We start from the raw sequence: 22066 nt of genomic DNA on the forward strand, positions 1-22066 counted from the left end.
TTTTTAAGTACGTTTTTTTTCCTGAAAACATTTTTAGTTTATTTACATATAGACTATAGTCAAACATCTATCAGTTGAGGTAATCATTAGATAAGACAGACAACAAACAATTAAATGGATAAGATTTACCTTTGTCCAACAACCTTCGGCAACAGCACAAATATCTGTTTTATCCGCATTTATACAGTGTGCATGAAACATCAACCAACTTACTAAATAGTTTTATTTTTATTTTTCAGCATGCTTAAATTATTGAATATTTTTTCAGCATGCTTAAATTATTTCTGCTTAGATATTTCTATACTGCACTGAATAGAAAATGCAGTGACGTTTTTTGGCACTGAATCATTGTGTTCACCAGTGGCGGCCAGTGACTTCTTTTTTGAGGGCGCACAATGCAAATCTCGTCACAACATTTTTTTAGCCCGTCATGTGTGTGGCTCATCATGTCAAAATATGTGTTTGTTGCGCCATGTTAACCATGTGCATCATGCGTCTTGTTAAAATACCTGCCTGCTGCACACGTGTCGAAAGGGTTTATGATAAAACCGACCCCTATGTTTGCCAGATACTTGCTTAATCTCATGTGTAATCAGATTTTAGTGTTAAGTTAGTGTCTTAGTATTTTGTGAACCTGAGCGTCTCTGTTCCTAAACCCTTTCGACGCGTGTGCAGCAGGCAGGTATATTACAGTCTCACAGAAGTGGTCTGTCCTCTGACAACAGAGCTTTTCACAATGTCTCACAATGTGTCTGCTGCACCTCTGAGTACAGTGGATTATTTTGGGAGAGGCAGTTTGCTTTTTTACACTCTAGCTTTTGACAAGCACCATGTGGATGACAGACAACCTCCGGCTGTTTCCAGCAGTTACTTGCTTATATACACTTTCCATAAGCTCCACAATCAGTATCTGACTGCTCATACTGGATTGGCTGTATTCAAGGACAGTGCCCTTTTGGAGGGGTGGTGTTTTGGGGGCAGTGGGCAGGGCTCTGAATCGTTCACGGAGTGGAGACAGTGAATGGTGGTTTCTATGGTGACCGCCGGTCAGTGATGTGGCTCTGTACTTTGATCAGAAGATGAACATAAGAGTTAGTGTTATAAGTGTAAGAGGGAAAGAAACTATTCGTACACATGGTGTCGCCTCATCCCCTCAAACACATAATTCAGATGAAAAGACCACGTATAGTTTATAATTAAGCCGATCTGTAACTTATTACACTTACACTCTAAAAAACAATGGGTTAAAAACAACCCAAATTGGGTTGTTTTTAACCTAACTGCTGGGTAAATATAGGACAGAACCCATATGGGGTTAAATTAACCCAAGAAGTTGGGTTAATAATTTTAACCCAGCCAATGGGTTGTTTTTTCTACCCAAAACTTGGGTTATTTTTTACTAAAATGATGGGTTAATTTGACTTCATAAATGGGTTAAAAATGTATATAGGGTTATTTTTATTCCTTTTAAGATTATCATTTAAAATTAAAAACCACAAGATAAACAAACAGGTCAACATTGTATTAACTTTATTTTTCATTAATATTTTTTAGCATATTACACTTTGTGTAATGTAACAAATACAATGCGTGTAACGTACACTTTGTACACAATAGCTCAATCAAAAATTCAGGAGATCATACAAAACTATAAATACAATAAATAAAAAAATTCAATTTTTAAACAATTTTAAACAATTTCTTCACTTGCCTCTAATTGCAAAAGTGTAAGGAGTGGTTTCCCGGACAGGGATTGGCTAGTCCTTAGTTATTAATTAGGAAATATAACAAGTTTGAACAAACATGTCTTAATAAAAACATTACTTGTGGGCATTTTGAGGGAAAACAAAGGGCACTGGTGAATTTTAAGATATGTCTGTGTAAGTAGTTTTCAGTTTGGACAGCTCTTACATTTACTTTATTCTAGGACTAGTCTTATCCTTGTCCGTGAAACCGCCCCTATATGTTTTAACATTTTTAAAAAATTCATGAAATTCATAAAATACCTTTAAGAACAACTGTTTGTTACAAAGCAGTATTGTTTTAGTCTACATTATGAACACACACAAAAAAAACTATGAAATACAGCATTTTGCCAGTGTAACATTTCATAAACATGTCATTAATATTCATCAAGTAATTCTCTTCCTTAAAGGTGCTCTAAGCGAATTAACGCATTTTAGACCATAAAACATTTTTTGTTACATACAGCAAACATCTCCTCACTATCTGCTTGCTGCCTGTCCGCTGATCAAACTGTAAAAAACGTGATCTCTGTAGACAGCCCAGCCTCCACAAACTGCAATAACAACAAAGTGGCCAAACCTACTACCAGAAAGGATAACAAAGTGTTTCAGCCAATTAACGACAAGAAGGATATGGGGTTGAGGGTTGGACGCGTTCATGAAAGCATGGAAGGGAGGGAAGGAGTTAGCTACGCTCCGTTTGTTTGAAAACAGTTCAAACATCAACAAAAAGTAACATCACACAGATTCGCTTAGAGCACCTTTAAGTCTGTAAAAAAAAAAAAAAGATAACTCCTGTATCTGAAACCCAGTCTATTCAAAAAAACTCTAATCATTTACTTGCAAGAATGTAGTGCTTCTACTACCCCAATCAAAGTGCGTTGTCCAAAGTTTCTCCTCCAAGGATGACGAATGCCTGGGACTCATGTGTCCATTTTCAAGTGACAGGAAATAAGGGTAAAGTCCTGATGCTTCAGCCTGCTGGAGTTACTCCATCATATTTGTTCCAACCTAAAGGACACACAATGCAAATGAGTTAAGGTGAAACTTGGGGGTTGTCAGGGTGTGGGTATGGGTGATGGGTTTGGGGGTTATTACACCTTGATCTTGCCCACTTTAATGGCGTTTTTCCATTGCATAGTACCCCACGGTTTGGTTTGGTTTAGTTTGGGTCGGGTACTTTTGGGAGCTTTTCCATTAGGTGGAGTACGTGGTACCCGATACTTTTTTTCGTACCACTTCGGTTGGGATTCCAAGCGACCCGAGCTGATACCAAACGTGACGCGAAAACACTGTAGATCACTGATTGGTCTGAAAGAAACGTCACTAACAGCGTCATCGCTAGCTTTACCTGTGCTAGGCTAGCTTGCGCTGTCTCAACCAAACATGTTGTCATCTGTGCTCTGCTATAAGTTCCCAAACTCCATTTTAGCAACGAAAAACATACACAGGTTGAGAATCAGAGAAACCATAACAGTTTTTTTCCAAATTTGCAGTCTGTGGCGGAACATTCGCGACGAGCACGTCAGCATTATATGCTTAAATGCAACTTCAGTGAGGCTCAGCGGAGCGCCGTCGGCTCACGCCGCGGGTGTTTGAAACATGTGATACAGAGTTAGTGATAAACGCGATGTGCAAACATCTATTTGTGGTGGCCAATTTTAATTTTGTGGCGGACTGAGAAATAAATAAATGTATGGGAATGTACAACAACGCTCTCCTCTCACTTGTATGATGTCACAGCTGTGGGCACACTGGGCAGCGTAAATATAACGACACGCCTAAAATCCCTTCCACTACGAAGTGATACTAAACTCGATGGAAAAGCTAACAATGCCAAAGTGAGGTGAGCTGACCCGACCCAAACTAAACTAAACCGTGGGGTACTATGCAATGGAAAAGCGCCATAAGACAGCCACTAACATAATGTCCCAAACTTTTGAATGGTAGTTTATTTAAATAACTGGTAAATAACGTATTAAAGTAAATTTCTTGATTTGTACTTACAGGCTGAATGTCGATGAAAGCTTTTTTGCCATCATCAATGCTGGGCCGGAGTTTTTCTGGCAGTTTTGAAGGGTGGAGGTGGAAGCAAAACAGGGAGCAGCTTTAATGCAAGATATCCGTTTGCATCTGTAGCAGCAGAAATTGAAAAGCAATATGTTCAGATAATGTCGGTTAACTATCTGGCATTTCAAATAAATGAAGATGAGTGGAGAAAGTGCTAAATCTCCCAACAGCAATTATTGCCAAAAATGTTCTTCATTAATTTATCAGTGGGTGTCTTTTTTAATTTGCTATTAGTAAATCTGGCCCATAATATCAAAATAGTGGAGAAACTTTACCTTGTGTCATCTCCTCAACTGAACATGGAAGCTTTGCAAGATCCTATCGGTATATCAAGGGAGCCATTTCTCGAAGAGTTTTGGAGCTGCATCCTGGTGTAATGTGTAAAAGTCTTGTGCAATCTAAATGCAAAAACAACAAAAAAACAACTTCTAAAAAAAGACTAAATAAAACTCTTGTTACAATATGATGAAGACAGTATATTAACATACCATGTCTGGGGTAGTTAGCCGAGGAAACTCAGACCACCTAAAACAGAAAAAGCAAAAACTTTTAGCTGTAAGTGACGCATTTTTTTCTATCAATATAGATAATAGACCAGGGGTGGCGGATGTCGGTCCTGGAGAGCCACAGCCCTGCAGTTTTTAGCTCCAACCCTGATTAAACCTCACCTGTCTGAAGGTTTTCTAGTAACTCTTTAGACCTTGATTACCTGTTCAGGTGTGTTTGATTAGAGCTGGAGTTAAACTCTGCAGGACTGCGGCTATCCAGGACCGACGTTCGCCACCCCTGTAATAAACCATTCATACTCATTCATTTGTTCAGGTGATTTCAACATTGGCTTTCAGAGATCATGTACCCCACCTTTAATTCAATTGTCACCACCTGCTGGCATTAATGTTATACTAAAGAGAAACTATATTTGAAGCATTGTCACTGTTGAAAAGACGATTTAATCTCTTTTGATCGTTTTCGTAGACAGCAGTGTTTATATCTGAACTATAAAGATTTTTTCCAGTACTTCTGGAATAACATATATCTGAATGTTTGTTTCATACACGTAAACTGCTTTCCCTGGATAAGCACGGATGCAGATTTGAATGTCACAGAGTGTGATTAACTTAGGCTTTTAATGGACATATTAAAGTTAGTTGAATCTTGTCATTTATAAACAACTTCCGGTAAACTCGGCTAAGAATAAATAACAACAAAGTCTTTTTAGAGTAGTTAATTTCTGATACCAAGCAAAATAAACAACAAGTAAATTACCTCAGTTCTTTTTTCATAGCTAAAGCGTATAAAAACTACACTGAGCTAACGTTGCTAAGTAAAATGTGTATTATAATGTATACAATGTTAACTACAAATCGGCTATCGCCGTCTCCCCCCTGCCTTTAGCAAACCAAAACATTTGTTATTTTTGACGAGGTAATTTGTTCCAGAATTCATTTGAGGCACTAGTCAGACCATTAAACCGGAAAGTAAAGACCAGACGCGACACGCGTGCGTCCGATGAAACGGTCTAATAAAGTATAATTATAGTCCAATGTTAATCGCCATTATTACCATATTAAATATATTGTCCAACGTTACCCCGTTCTGTGGTAAAAAACGCGCATCTGCTCACAAAAAGTTACTTCAAGCACTCGACTGATGTTGTTGACTAAACGTAATGAAATGCCCTCGTTGTAGGACAACACATTTGCCATTAGGTATCGATTAAATGATACAAAGACAAATACAGACCTTATTTCACCAGAAAAGAACCGCTGAAGAATGTCTGCTTGTAAAGTCCTGCTGTATTTCTGCTTCTGACGGTCCAAAATCCCCGCGACAGATGATCCAGCAAAAGGGTTATTTTGACCCAGTAGCACTGCTGTACAGCGGGGGATGGGCTGCTTTAACTGTTCGTGTACAAAAAATGGTTTTCAGAAATTAATTACCAGAGATTTGTTACGGGCTGTAATTGTCAAAAATCTCATTTTAATAATCTGAAAAAGCAAAGAATGCATTTACTTTAACTTACATTAATCTCGTTTTAAGTTAACAGTTAACTGGGCTTTGAAGTAACGTAAATGTCGTCATATAACGTTAGTTAAGAAAAAAACTTAAGGCCTTGTCCAAAGGGGACGTTTAAAACATTAAACAAAAACAGTAGAAAACGTATTTACTATCCAACGGGCATATCAAACAAGCCAACCTAAACGAACGAAGCTGGCTGCGTATTTAATACCATGTAAAACTGAATGTAATGGCACTTACGTCTTTATATAGCCCTCGGTATTATGATACGTGTATAAATAGGTTTAAAAATATATGTTATATGAATAAATATGTTGATACGAACCTTATTTCTCCAAATATCAGTCTGCGTTGCATCCACCTCAAATTCAGTCAGCCCGTGTGCTGCACCTGAATCTGCGCCGAGATGATTTGACCCAATGAGCTGGGTTGTTGAGTCCGGGAGGGGGAGGGGGTGTATTGATTCCACTCTCAGTGAAAATTACCCAGAAAATAACCCAGTGGTGGGGTTACATAAAACTACCCAAAAAACTACCCAAGACTGCAAAAATAACCCAAAAAAATTACCCAAATGGCTCAACCCAGCATTTGGGTAGAAAAAATAACCCCGGATTTTTTAGAGTGTAGAAGTAGCTTTGACATTGCACTGCTTGTTTGTTTTTTAATGCGTGTACTTGTGCATGCACGCATTTAGAGGCGCAATAGTGGGCGCGTTGAATAGACAAAGTCTGTCTCTGAAGATAAGGACTTTGAAAAAACTCAGTTGGAGGTGGGTGGAGAAGGACAGAGGACCACAGCAAGATGGGTCGGGTGGATATAACAGGCATGCACTCTAAAAATGCTGGGTTGTTTCAGAACTGTTGGGTTAAATTAGCCATATTTTACCCATCCATCATTTTGACAGCAACCCAGCATCTATTTAAACCCAACATTTGGGTTTGTCCACAGTTTACCCAAATTATGAGTTAAGCATTTTTAAAAGTGTGTGCGTGTGTATGCAAATATGTAAAAAGATCAAATGCAGAGTGTGCTGGCGTTCATTCATACACACAAGAGTCTGCGAGACAGTAAGCAGAGAGTCCTAACACTCGCAACGCTGCCAAATACACTTTTTGACCTACTTCAGCACACTAATACTTGTATTGTCTGGTCTGAGACAGTGGCTGTCTATGAGGTCTTCAACCCCAACCCTGTGAATGTGCTTCATCAGAGGATTCCTTCCACTGACAGAGAGAAGTACTTAAAGATGGGTTTGGAAAAAGAGACATTTGGGATGGAGGAAATCTTGGGGTGGCGGGGGGTTGTTGTGAAATAATGACCAGAAGTGTACGCTTGGGTGATCTGCACTGGGGTTTTAAATGGCCTGGAATGCTCAGTGCTGGAAATGGGTGGTAGTTTAGAAAGCTCGTCCTGCTACAGGCATTAGTCATATTCAATTTTTCATATTGGATAGTGCATTTTGTACTCTCTAGTAGGGATGCACGATATATCGGCCGATAACTGCTTATTTTTAATAGTATCGGTTATCGGTCTGATAGCAAAATTAGGCCGATAAATGAAATCCGATAAATGATGGATTATTTTGGTTTGTTGAACCACTTCACTTGCTCATTGCTGGCCATGTGGAGTTTTGATTGGTGCTTTCTGTGACATAGCACGAAGATGACACGTGTTGCGGGCTTAAGAAGAGTATGCTAGGCTAGCGCAAAAACAAGATGTCCGCCATCTGGGAGTTTTTCATTGTGAAAAAAATATGAATATTTATCGGCCTATATCGGTTATCGGCCCCCAAATATAAAGAGTTATCGGTTATCGGTATCGGCCAAAATTTCCATATCGGTGCATCCCTACTCTCTAGCGTCAATCATCTAGCTAAAGCAGGATTGAAAATATATTATTCAAATAATATAGTGGTGAAAAACAACTCTGGAAAGTGTACAGGGAAAATGTGATGCATTGTAGTAGGGCTGCAAATTTAGTTTGAATAATTTATGCATATATATGCCGATAAATAATCATATTAATTTCACAATGAAAATCTCCCAGACCGCGGACATCTTGTCTTTGCGCTAGACTAGCATACTCTTCTTAAGCCCGCAACATGTGTCATCTTCGTGCTATGTCACAGATAGCACCAATCAAAACTCCACATGGCCAGCAATGAGCAAGTGAAGTGGTTCAACAAACCAAAATAAACCATCATTTATCGGCTTTCATTTACCGGCCTAATTTTGATATCAGACCGATAACCGATAATATTAAAAATAAGCAGTTATCTGCCGATAACGATATGTCGGCCGATATATCGTGCATCCCTAATTTACATGTTATTCAAAGCGACTTAAAGTAAAGGTAAGCTATACATTAATCACTACAGTATGTGTGTTCTCTGGGTATCAAACCCATGACCTCTGCCCTGCTGATGCAGTGCTCTGCCAGTTGAGCTACAGGAACACAAGATCGTACAACCTGCTGTCTATCCGTCACTGCCTTGTTTTCATTCGCAGAAAATGAAATGTTGCGTCTTCCCTGGCTAACGTCTGCACCGCAGTGTGTGTCTCATCTCAAAACAGCAGCTGTATGTGACAGGCGGGTCTCCTTACAGTATATGCACAGTTACACGTAGTTGGCACAGACTGTGCACGTCCTAAAAAGAGAAATTTTTATTTACCAAATACCAAATGTTTTAGGCCTGTGATTGATGATAGCAGCATGTAGCATGTCAGTAGCTTGATGCACACAAACAAGACAACATTTTTTAGATAGGTTAACGTCAATCTATGCGTTTTTCTTGACCGTCTGGCTTTGTTGCCTGAAACATAATGGTTGGTGTATGCAGTAGATGGTAAAGGTCATGTCAAGGCCACCTGTTTGGAGTAACAGCTGAGTGCTGCTTTGCCAAGGGCCTCATGTGGGCCCCTCCTCTCATGTTAACCCCTTATGGGCATTCAAGCACATTGAGGAAAATTCTTGATTTGTTTTGGCCTATCATAGCCCCCTCACCTGCTGCGAATCCAGCTGAACCCAGTTTAATGTTTTGAAACATGGTAGCTGGTTTCATACTGGTCATTAACTGGATCGAGCTGGTCTAACAGCCTAGCTAGATCTCCAACAGTTGTTACTTAATCTGGCCAACCATATGAATCATCTTAGATCATCTAGAAACAAGTGACCATGTTAGGGCTGTCACGATTATGAAATTTGGCTGACAGTTAATTGCCTAAAAACTGCCGATTAGGGCTGGGTATCGATTCAAATCCAGATCAATTCGATTTCAATTCACAAGCTATCAAATCGATTCGATTTCAATTCTTGATTCAATTTTCGATTCCAGGTTCTGGAGTCTGTTTTTATACTCGATTCAACTCAATGAATATAGATTTAATACAAATACTATATTAATAAAAAAGAACAGTGAACAGCAGTTTACAAGTGGGTAATTCAAAAAAAGAAATGAAAAGCCTATCGAAACACTATTGTCGTCGTCTTGCTTGCGAAATCTAAAATGCTTCCATAACTCTGACTTTTTGTGTGAAGGTGGCATCCACATCGATGAAGCACCTGAACCCGCCATTTTAAGCACTGAATGAATGAAAGACTCGCCTCTCGCTCCTTGGTAACATCACGCAAGGCAAAAAAGAGGGTGAAATCTAGTAAAGAAGACTAGTAATTAGATTAACGTTAATCTTACGTTCAATGTTTGCGGAAATAATATGAAAGAAAAAAATCGATTCTGCTCTTTAAGAATCGATTTTGAATTCACCACGTAAAAAAAACCAGATTAATCGAAAAATCTATTATTTTGCCCAGCCCTAGTGAGGATTATGACGATTTAATTGTCTGTTTTATTGCTTTGACATTTAATTCTCATACATTTTGTTTGTTCATTAAATAATTTTCACACATTGTTGTGATTTATTTAAATTAAATCTTTTGCGAGGTTTACCTAGCAGTAAATACTAATACACATAACACATATTTAAAAGTAATTATTTAATGATAATAGTTCATACTGCTTATCAAAGTTTTGTAGCATTTCTTTAAATGCAGTTTTTTCCACTGTATTAAATGGCTTTGCAATGTATCGCATTGCACTGTCAGTTAAGATACGGCATCTGATACGATCTCTTTTATTTAGGCGCTACAGCTCCTCCTTGTGTTTTTTAGAGAGATGTGCAATCATTGCGGTGATCTGAAATCATCGCGATGAGGTCAAACAGTTGCGATGATTATTAAACATTGTGACAACCCTAGACCATGTCCCAAAATGGTTGGTTCTAGCAGAATTTTCCTGCAATGATCCAACTGTTGTAATGTTTTATGAAATAGATATGAAGAAGAACTCCCGGTATGCAGTTTGCATCCTTTGCTCATGATAAAACAGTCTATAAATATGTCTCATGTATTTTTTTTAAAATGACCCAGTAATTTAATATTTGCCATCTTGACCTCGTGTGGTTCTGCTTTTGCAAACTTGACCAACACTGTCATACAAACATAATCACTGCAGCGTCTTGTGTAAAAAAGGGAAGTGTGCTGGAAGTGAAGCAGAAAAGAGATGAAGTTTATAAAGTTTGTAAGGAGAGAGGTGTAACCCAGAAAGAGTCGAGAGTTGAGCCGTAGAACCGGTTTAGCCAGAAACCTTCTCAGGGTGTCTCCTCTCGTGAGGAATCCTCCTCCTGGTTTCTCCTGTCGCTCCCATCTTCAGCAAGCCCCTGCCATTCTCACACCTCCCCCACTCAACACAAACACACATGCTGAAACTGATACAGGAACAGTATGGAGTGTAGAGCCAGCATAACGCGATAGCCTCATGAGCTAACACCTGCCCACAATCCAACACTTGCATGTGCCTATCACAGAAGGATGCAGGTGCTTTAATGCAGACTTTTTATTTAATCCTGTGAATATCATCAATGCATGCTTACCCTACTCAAAATGTATGCAAAGTCACTTCAGTGCATGCAGTCATGTACCAACTACCTATATGTTGTTAACAGCCATGCACTACTAAATAAACTACTAAAAGAAAAAGAAATTTTAATCAGCAAATCATGCAAACCAGATCCGAACCTCCAATCACCACTTCAGCTTCTGTGCTGCCAAAAATGTTTACCCTTTACCCTACTGTAAGACAAATCGGCATGGAATTCGCTTGTTTTGCGCATCATGACAGCCCTAAGCTCCATCCATCTGCTTGCTATCCATCTCCGTCGCTCCATAACGTCATCCACCACTCCATCCTTGTCACTACCTCTTCATCCTCAAACTCTTGTGTTTCCGTTTTGTTCCTGCTTCTTTAAATGCCAGCTTTTGTGATAGCCATTGTAAAATCAGTAGCAGTGCTCAGTACAGATGCCTGTAGCATTTTCTTCTGCATTTACCAGAGAGGAAACTTGGCAGCGCATTTGACTTTGTGTTTTGTGATGGCAGCGAGTTTCAGTTTACCAGCTGAACAAGAGGCCTGAGGCTGGATCTCTCCTGTTACCTTCACACTACAGAGAGCACATCTGAAATGATGTTACTCTTTCTCATGTGGCATTTTCACGTCACTTTGACTTTGTGAGATTGTTGAAGGCTGACTGATTTCTCTCCTTTTTTTCCTTAAATACTTGGCAGGTTGACTCTCTTTTACCATTTTTAGAAATATAACACTTGTTTTGTGTGTGTGCTTTTTGTTTTTAGTATGAGCAGAGGTCGCTGTCCCTCGTCCTGTGCCCGTGACCCTGTGCCTTCCTGACCCAGTGACGTGTTCAGCCCAGACCTTAAAATGGGTAAATATACCAAAGACATCTGACACTACTGAGTACTTTAACTTTAAGAGAGAGCTTGCAAGCATAGGTGTTTGGTTCAGATGTCAGGTTCATGTCAAATCCATACTAGGGCTGGGCAAAAAAAAAAAGATTTTTCGATTAATCGTTTTTATAAACGTGGTCGATTCAAAATTGATTCTCAAAGAGCAGAATCGATTTTTTCCATATTTATTTCTGCAAACATTGAACATAAGATTAACGTTAATCTAATTACTATTCTTCTTCACTAGATGTCACCGTCTTTTTTGCCTTGCGCGATGTTACCAAAGAGCGAGAGGCGAGCTTGTCATTCATTCATCCATTCAGTGCTTAAAATGGCGATTTCAGGTGCTTCATCGATGTTGATGCCACCTTCACATAAAAAGTAAGCGGTATGGAAGCATTTTAGATTTCGTAAGCAAGACGACGACGATAGTGTTGTGGCTTTAATTTCTTTTTATTACTTACACACTTGTAAACTTATGTTTACTGTTCTTTTTTATTGATGTAGTATTTGTATTAAATCTATATTCATCGAGTTGAATCGAGAATCGAGTATAAAAACCGCCCTGAGAACTGGAATCGAATCCGGAATCGAAATCGAATCGATTTTTGATAGCTTGTGATTCGAAACCGAATCAATCTTGAACATCTGAATCGATACCCAGACCTAATCCATACCCATAAACTTATCCTGAAACTATTTACATAATATGGATTTGACTAATGCTTTTATCCTCAGAGACTTGAGGCCGAAGTGTAGTCTTTTTTTTACTTATTCGCAAGGGTTCTCGTACATTGTGCACCACCAGGGGTGCACATAACTTTTTTGGCCTGGTTTTCAAAGGAGCACCTGGAGATGTCGCCTGGTGCTCACACTATTTGCCATATCTTTTTGGTTTAAACATGGTAGACGATGATGTACATAAAATAAAACATGCCTGGTTATTGTTTTTCACCCATGCAACCTTCATAAATAACTACTAGCCTAACTCATATAAATTTCAAACATTGTTAAAGACAAGTAAATGTTAACAAGATTAAAATTATGAGTAATAGCACAAATAAATACAATATAACAAACATACAAATGAAATAAACAGTGCCGTTCATGTTTTCAGGTTGGTCTGTAGTTTTTAGGTAGAGTACAGAAACTGAATAAAGTAATCAGATAATACTGCATAGTCTTTACTGTGTCAACTGGATTTATCCTTATTAAAGTTACAAAAGTTATTTGTTTCTTTGTCTGTGGTTTAATTAACATTACAAACAGCATCAGGTTTATACTCTAAAAATAAGTGTACTGTCACTTTAAATGCACGGATCCAATATATTGTTAGACACGCATTTTATTTCTCAACTGCTTGTATTTATTTAATGTGTAAAAGAGGTTTTTTCTACTATAATCTCGGCATTTTGAGATAATGTTGCTTTAAATGTCCGCTCAAGTCCAAGAAAATATGAACTCAGACGGCATTTATCATTTGCTTGTATTAGCAAACTGTCTGAAGCCTTAGATACAGATTGGGGTAAAGTTTTAATTCTTAAATATTTAAATTGGTCAAATGAGTCGTGAATGTTGCATAGGGCTGGGTATTGGCAAGGGCCTCTCGATACGATACGTATCACGATACATGGCTCATGATACGATACGTATCACGGTACAATACAATGCGTTGCATGTTGCGATACATTGCAATACTTTTTCTTTTTTTTTTAATCAAAAATGTAAAAAAATATAGCTGAACACCTGCAGCTCTTTGAAAGCTGCAGGTGTTTTTAAATTTTCTAACTTCTGAGACATTGGCCAAATGGCCGTATATGGCAGACAACTGGACAGTGACAACTACAGCAGCGGCAGAGGAGGTTGTTTGACGCACACAGAGGGATTTGATGGGTTTTAAAATATCGTTAGTAGATATCAACACACTATCGATACAGCTAACTATCACGATAGATAGCTTTCTTTATATTTTTGCACGGCCCTACTGTTGCATTGCTGCTAAAAACACACATTAATTTTAACACGTTTGTAATAATTCTTACCAATCATGCACGGATAAATCTAGGGCTGTGTAACGGTTAATTGAATTAATCTATTGCACAATAAAGTTTTTTGTTTACATCATATATGTTTGTGTACTGTATATAATAACTTTGTATAAATAAATGCACACATATGCATGTATATATTTAAGAAATGTTTACATGTGTATATAAGTTATGTATATTTATTTATAAATATAAATACTTAATATATAAATATATATTTTTTTCTTAAAATGATACATGCATGTGTGCATATTTATATATACATATTTATTATTCACAGTTCACACACATATATGATGCAAACAAAAAACGTTATTCTGCAATATATTAATCACAATTAATCCTTATGCAACCCTAGAGAAATCCCTTATGTTGCAGTAAATTATGTAACAAAATTCCAGCAATTTCGGTGCGCAAAGCGCGTTTTAGAGCAGTGTCTGGTGCGCATTTTTTATTTTAATCACACACCTGCACACCAGTTATGTGCACCCCTGCGCATTACGCAATTTTCGTAATACGTAGAGTGCCCACTTACTGTACGCGCACTGCCGGATTTTTTAAACCTCGCGTACATTGTACAGGAAAATATAGTATGTAGTCCAGGAGATGCATTGCATTTTGTCGCAATACGCATGCGTCAAACAACTGTGTACACGTATGAGTCAAATAAACTATACTTTGCAAGGCTGTGCATTTCACCGTTTGCGTATGCTTTCACGCATACCTTGTATCAGTATGTACATTCCCTGGAAATTCAACCCATGACCTTGGAGTTGCTAGCATCATCCTACAGGAACTGCTCTGCTATTTTTCTCAAGTCATCCACACACATTCTGTTTTTTCTAGCCTTAAAAAAAATACAAAAATCACTAGATTAATTATGTTTTATTACAACTATCCATTTACAGCACTGATTTTAAAATATGTCCTTTCAGGTTTATAGTTTGACAAATGAAAATCTAAAACGTTCTTAGGGACCCCTGGGTCACATGACGCCAGTTGAGAAGAGCTGTAGGATTTGATGTTCACCAGTACATCTGTGTGGCTAATCAGAAGGTGTTGCTCAACTTTTCTGTGAGCTGCTGTGTGTGTGTCTGTGTGCATGCGTATGTCTGTGTGCGTGCGTGTGTGCATGTGTGTGGTAACTGCATTCCAGGCCACTCCCACCTCTGCTCAGTTCTCAGCTCTCTCTAGGTGAACAGAGCTAGGCTGCTGTAATACCTTATGAAAAACATTGGGTTGATAGTTGCCCATCAACATAATATTAGAGTCACTGTGGCTCTTGGACTGTAATATGAATAAATGGCAAGCAAATTGTGAGTTTTATAATGATGCCACACACTCAAAACGTGTGCTCAAATTTGCAAAGCCATTACAGTGCCATAAAAATAACAAGATAAACCTTGCCAATAAAAAGTCATCTGATCATGGACTGCTCACAACAGACACTGTAATAGTAAGTATAAACCTAACTAATAACACATTTGTGTTTCTGTACAGCTGAATTGTTAGAGCATTGCAGTGGCATTGCTAAGGTCATGAGTTTGATCTCCAGGGAACACCCGTACTGATAAAAAATGTTTAGGTTAAATGCACTGTAACACAGTTCAGATTAAAGTGTCGGCCGAATGCATAATTGTAAACCTATGAAAGCACATTCAGAGCATGTGACCTCCTTAACATCCACATCAGGTCATCTAAATGCTTTTAAAATCTATACATGCATAACAGAAAACATTTGTGAATTCTTACTTATTAAAGAAAACTTGATACCATAAAGGATTCGTTTCTAAATGCTGTTGATGAAAGCATCAGCCCAATGCATAATTGTAAGCATAAATGTCAGTAATTTTCTCAGAAAAACTTAAAGAAATATAAAAAAAACTAATTACATAGTTGATACAAAAATTTTACAGAGCACCACAAATCACTAAAAATGACTCCGAGCATCTTTATTAAAATGTCAGATAGTGTGTCATTGATTAAAAGGTTGGTTTTTCGCAATGAGGTAGAGAGAGAGAGAGAGACAGAGAGAGAGAGAAAGTGGGGTTGGGTGGAGAGCGGAGTGGGAATGTGAGTGAGCGAGATGGAGGATAGCCTGCAAGATGGAGGATAATCACAGGCCCTGGGAAGAACAGATGAGCACTGGAGTAAAGAGGAAAACTGGAGGAAGCCAAGGAGAAGAATGGCCCAGCATTCCCTTAGACCTTCCCAGTCACTACACCAAACAGGAAATGCATGAGTTCCCTGCTTTCTCTTTGGTTAAACACTGAGGGGAGGGGTCAGACTTTCCATTCCACTAAGCAAAGAGGAACAAAACTGTCTTAAGTGCTCTGAATGAATACAGAAATGTGCTTCGAGCATCCATGGGATTTGTGAGTGCGATGTGGATTTCTGGGAAGACGTTTAGACGTTTAGAGCTATCTTCTTGTAAGGATAGGTCTATATATCTTTGGTTTTCAAGTCTTGTTGGTTCACCTGTGTGAGTGTGTTTTTGAGAGTGATGGTCACAGGCAGATGGACTCATCATTACCCTGTGTTACCTCTTCCCAGTAGGAGGGGGGAGTCTATTTAAGCCACACTCTCATCATTAACTTAGACACTTTTATGGCCCTTAGATATAAAAGGTCACATGCTTCTCTGGACAGTATCCACCAGAGCATCAGCACTCCTTTTTCTATCTATGAATCACATTTGGCTTTTTGTTATTTACATGCAGTGCTTCTTGAATTGTTAGCAATGCTTGCCTAGTATCACTTCTGTTATTCCTTATTATAAGCGATGGGGTTTGTTCAAAATCATATAGTTTGAAGTTGTAAAGTTTATTGAGAAGAGGTTTACTGGTGTCTACGCAACACATTTTCCTTTTGAGGACAATAATGTTCAAAGTGAAAGTGCGATTACTTTTCATTTATGCATCTTTCTATAAGGAAGACAATAAAATGAATAGGATAATCCTACAGTAGATTGGTAGTATACAGAGTGTGTACATCAAACTGAGCTTTTGGAAAGGCGTTATATTTAAATAAATCATAACTGTATAGGCGGTTTCAGCGGCAACAACATAAACAAATGGCATTCATGGCCCAAACTTAACTTCCAGTAAACTTCTGCAAAGAATCAATAACATCCATGATCGCTGTCTCCCCTCGTCTTTAGGAAACAAAAAAATTTTTTTGTTTTTATCTTTAGCAAGGTTTGTTCCAGAGTTCAGTTTAGCTACTAGCCAGATCAATAAATTAACACAGATGCGAAGGGTAGTGCTATTACACCGCGTGTGTGCATTATTTTTAAATAATAAGTCAATTATTCCTCTTATACCACGGTTACCACAAACATTGCTCTGGTGCCTATTTTTAAGACATTTGACAAGTTAGGTGTGCAGTTATCAGAAATTAATGCATACCAATGGAACATTTCTCAGCCAATCAGAATACAGCATTCAACAGACCCGTGGTATAATACTTAATAATTTACTCACCCCCATGTCTTCCCCCAAGTTTTTTAGGGAAAACATTTCTCATTTAAATATACTTTATTGGACCTCAGCAGTTTACAGTTTCAATGCAGTTTGAAATTGCAGTTTCAACGCAGCTTCAAAAGGCTCTAAACAATCCGCAACGAGGCATAAGGGTCTTTTCTAGGAAAACGATTATCATTTTCGGCAAGAAAAAAGTGCACTTTTAAACCACAACTTCTCATCTTGCACTAGCCGTGTGACATGCCAGCGCGACCTTATGTTATGCGTAAGCACGTCGAAAGGCTCGTGCAAGACGAGAAGTTGTGGTTTAAAAGTGCATGTTTTTAATTTTTCTTGGCAAAAATGACAATAATTTTGCTAAATAAGACCCTTGTGCCTTGTTTGGGATCATTTAGAGTCCTTTGAAGCTGCAATTTTGATCTGCATTTAAACTGTAAAATGTTGAGGTCCAAAAAGTCCTAGAAAATCCTAAATCCTAGAAAGTTTTCCTCAAAAACTGAATTTCTTCTCGACTGAACAAAGAAAGATATAAAAATTTAGGATGTCACCGATAAAATACGCTTGCCAAAAAAAAAATTTCCCGGCAAACCCTATTTCCGCTAGTCGTGTATGTTTTGAGGATCGCTCTGAATCTGATCTCAATCAAAAGTCCTTCACAAAAATTGAACTATCTAACTTTTTTTTCAAAATTTTGTATTTTTGAGGAAACCTACCCATATTTGAGAGGTGATAAAAAAGAACAAATGAAGGTAGGATGGCAACTTTTTTTTAAACGCTGGTGGGGAAAAAGTTAAGAAAGTGGAATATTCCTTTAATAGCCTTAAAGGCAGAGTCCATGATGTTTGAAAGCCAATGTTGATATTTGAAATCACCTAACAAACACGCCCCTACCCCAATATAATCTGGACCTTCTGTTGATAGACCCGCCCCACACATACGCAACCCGGCAAGGATGTCGGTTAGTAGATACGCTCCTTACTGCTGATTGGCTATAAGTGTGTTTTGGTAGTCGGCCCGTCTCCTTTTCCAAAGCGTTTCTCAAACATCATGTACTCCGCCTTTAATTTTGAAATGTATTTATTATTTTTTATTAGCTTGGCTTCTTTTATTTACGTTAACATTTTAAACTGATAAAACATAACAACAGGTTAGGGTTGTGCCAATAGACTATAGTATCATGTATCGACGATCATCAGACATATCGCCAATAGCGAGCTTTATGACGATGAATGCGCGGGGCATGAACTCCTTCTAGCACCTGAACTTGTAATGCGCATGATTCACACATTTCCTTGCACATGATCTTGTAATACTCGCGGCTCTGACATTTCCTTGCACTAGAGAGGTTGTTAGCGCACAGTGGGTTAAAACCAGCGAGTGCGTTGTTCCCGCTCCCTGGCATGCTGGGAATTAATGACGCGCTCTGATTAATGGCGTCAATTTTAAGAAGGTTGCGATCATGACAGTGTTGCCCTTTCTTCTTTTTTGTCCACCAATCAAGTTACTTAAATGAGTCAAAAATGAATAATTAAATAAATGCGTAAACTACTGCCCCGCCCCCCGATACTATCATGTATCGGCGATGTCACAGGCTGACGATAGGACAATCTCAAAATGTGGCATATCTCCCAACACTACAACAAGTAAAACAACAAAAAGGTTTTAAGTAGACTATATAACACAAAGTAGCCCTTCATTGTAGTAGCCCTTTCTTACAAAAATGTTGGAGACCCCTGGTCTATAAACGTAGTTTTGAAGGACACACGTGAGCTAAGATTATAGACCAGAATATAATAAAGGTAACGCTAACCTAATGGTTTTAAGTATGTATCCCCTCCCACCCCTTCCTCTGTTGTTATTAGCTCTGGCTATTTTGTCTGATCCTCTTAATTTGTCTGTGGATGCCTGGTTAACAGTTCATTAATCCCAGATAATCTTTAGATCTGTGCTGTATTGCTTTGTCAGCTCGTGGGACTCTTGTCATGCAAGCATATGAGGATCTGCAAGGCTGATACTAACTGTTTTGAGAATATATCATCCACTTGTACCTCTTTATTTTCCTCTAAATATCCTCATGAACAAATCATTCGGTGATGGGAACTTTATCTCAGTCGGTGTTCCCCACTGTGTATTTTTATGGAAATAAGGACGGGAAGTGGAAGACCCTTTTTTGTCCTCAATTTTCCTACCAATGGAAGTACATGAACGGTGTTTGGGATGGTGGGAGTTGGGAGGGGGATTTCCTACCCTTCCCCCTCCACAGCAGAGGAGATCACACCCTCCGACGGCACACATACACACACATGCCGCAGCAGGACCACATGGTTAGAGGGAGAGAGAGGAAGACGATATATAGCAGGATTACTGTTATGTTAAACTATTATGAAAACTACATGTGCAAAAACTTTTAAAATTGAAAAGAACAACTACACTGAGAGACAAATGCAACATAATATGTGACATTTCAGTCATGGGTTCGATGCCCAGCTGATTAAATGCATGGAATGTAATGCAAATAATGACACAGTTGTCTACATTAAACAACAATAATAAATATATTAGTTTATTATGAAGGTCATATACACACAACTATTATGGTACACTGTGTTATAATTTTAACAAAAAAACTTTGATGATACAGTATGATAAAGTGTAGAAATTGATATCATGGTCAACTTAATAAAAGCAGATGGTTTATGTATAGTAACATTGCATTAAAATATGAATGAAACAAACAACTATTTAATCATCATTCAAACTAATTCATGTTAAACTAAAATCCATAAAATAAAAATATAGCAGTTTATTAAAATAATTAAACCTGTAATAGCCCTGGTGTATGGTAGATAACAGTCGACCCTCCATTGCTTTCACAAACACTTCCTGCTCTCACACACACACACACACACATAAACTCACACACATGTGTACACACTGTCCAGCTACAATGTGTCTCAGTCAGACTTCAAAAGTCTTTCTCTCTCTGTGAACATGCACTTCTTTCTTTCAGTTCTTTCTCACATCTCAAGTTTCTCTGCTTTTTTCTCCTCCATCTCTCTCTGGCTCCCATCTTACTTCTCTGCTGCTCTCACGTATGTGTCGATCATCTCTACCCCCATTGGGATGGGCCTGTCCCGCTGTAGTATCACACTCATACAGCTGCCTCAAACCGTCCACAGTTACTCGAACACAACAGAATAGGCCATGTGCTGCAGTTGACTTGAGAGACTGCGGGAGAAATGTAACTTTTAATGCAGTTTAAGTGATGAATATACATACAGTTTTATGTCCTATAGTGGTATTTTATTGTGAATATGATCGAGCAAATCTGAATAGCAACTTGCAGACTGTGTTTTTTGATATCCACAATCTGAACGTCTTTTTGATCTTGAAAAATGAAAACATTCACCAAGCACATGTGCTGAAAGAGGAAGTCGACCAATAAAGTTGTTCCTGAAATGTGATTGTAGAGCAAACTACAGCCTTTGCAGGCATCTCACAATCTTATCAGACCATCACCATTTATGTGCGATGTGTGGTCTGCCTAAATGGTTTACCAGAACTAAACTGACTTTTAATTGTAAGATGATAAGATGGACAATAAAATCCTGATTTTACGTTATTATTTGGCACGTTATTATTTTGTAAACTAACTTTTAAGAATCGATTTTTGACATTTGTGAATTGATTCAGAATCGTTTGCATTGTGTTGCATCGAAGAATCTATTTTTCTAATAAAGTCAAATAAACTATACTTTGCAAGGCTTGTGCGTTCGACCATGTGCGTACACGTAAAAAGCAGACTATACTCCAGGCTTATTTCTACATAAACCCTTGTCCAAGCAAAAAATAAAGCGTGGATTGTAGGGATGCTCCGATCGATCGGCCGAAAATGGCATTAAATGACTCGATCGGTGCTCACTAAATCTGCCGATCTCACAAACCGATCTTTCTGTTTACTTTTGTCATCAAAAGGATCCTGAATGCGGCTGCAATTAGAGACATTATTACATAGTGCGAGAATTTTTACAACCCGTTGCTTATGTGTGACGTGCAGATTTGTATTTCTCTCTTTGCCTTTACAGAGGTATGCGTATTTTCTGTGAGGATGCGCTCCGGTCAACAGCGCGACGCGTCTTTACATTCCCATCAAACAGCATATATCAAACAACACATATCTATCGCGGACAATTGCATCCTCATGTCAAAAATGTATTATTTGCATGCGTTTTAAAGTTTTGAGCGTTTAAACTTCCATTTTCCTCACAGCTGCTCTTGTCTGCGTTCAGCCGCCACGCCGCTCACACACAGCAGCCATCAGTGCACGTGAACAGAGCGATCTCTCTCTCTCTCTCTCTCTCTCTCTCTCTCTCTCTCTCTCTCTCTCTCTCTCTCTCTCTCTCTCTCTCTCTCTCTCTCTCTCTCACGTCTTAAAGCTGCAGTAACCCAATTCATCTCTCAATAAATCACTCTCTGCTCTTGACTAAATAACTGTTATAATTCATACAAATGCGTGTATATTTAATTTATACAGTAAAGACTATGAAGTGTTTTATTTTCATTGCTTTTAAAGAGATATTAAATATCTCTTTGCAGAAGAAATATTTGTTGTACTTATTTTTTTGAGTCTCTATTAAACCAGTAATATACCTAATTTCTGCAAGTAATATAACAAAGGGAACATTTGTGGTGTTACTTTATCTAGAAAAAATGTCAACAGTAACAGTCATCAAAGAGCTTGCATATCAGCTTAAAAAAAAAAAAAATCGGTATCGGCCGATTACGAAGATCACAAATCAGTAATCGGTATCGGCTGCAAAAATCCTGATCGGAGCATCCCTAGTGGATTGATACCTCTGAGCTACCCAGTCTCACAATGTTTCGTGATATAGTCACGTAATTTTTAG

The 22066-nt window shown here is 38.3% G+C and overlaps 1 protein-coding gene and 1 long non-coding RNA gene across 5 annotated transcripts in view; one reads left to right on the forward strand and one right to left on the reverse strand.

The window, feature by feature from the left end:
* The window catches only part of rreb1b (ras responsive element binding protein 1b), a 48787-nt gene that overhangs the window by 7229 nt on the left and 19492 nt on the right, over positions 1-22066 (forward strand). For 3 of the 4 annotated variants that reach the window (XM_073875932.1, XM_073875938.1, XM_073875934.1), the window contains exon 2: positions 11520-11608. The exons of the other annotated variant lie outside the window; for it this stretch is intronic. In XM_073875932.1, the coding sequence (XP_073732033.1) occupies positions 11605-11608 (4 nt within the window). In that variant the 5' untranslated portion in view covers positions 11520-11604. The remainder of the gene's footprint in view (positions 1-11519; positions 11609-22066) is intronic. 4 annotated transcript variants of the gene reach the window in all.
* On the reverse strand, positions 1226-4609 carry LOC141369460 (uncharacterized). The gene is made up of 5 exons (XR_012373173.1): positions 4525-4609; positions 4304-4340; positions 4091-4213; positions 3753-3878; positions 1226-2756 (listed from the first exon to the last, which is right to left on the reverse strand). It is a non-coding gene; the product is annotated as an uncharacterized lncRNA (long non-coding RNA).

This window comes from Misgurnus anguillicaudatus, chromosome 2 (assembly GCF_027580225.2).
Source record: "Misgurnus anguillicaudatus chromosome 2, ASM2758022v2, whole genome shotgun sequence".
NCBI lineage: Eukaryota > Metazoa > Chordata > Actinopteri > Cypriniformes > Cobitidae > Misgurnus > Misgurnus anguillicaudatus.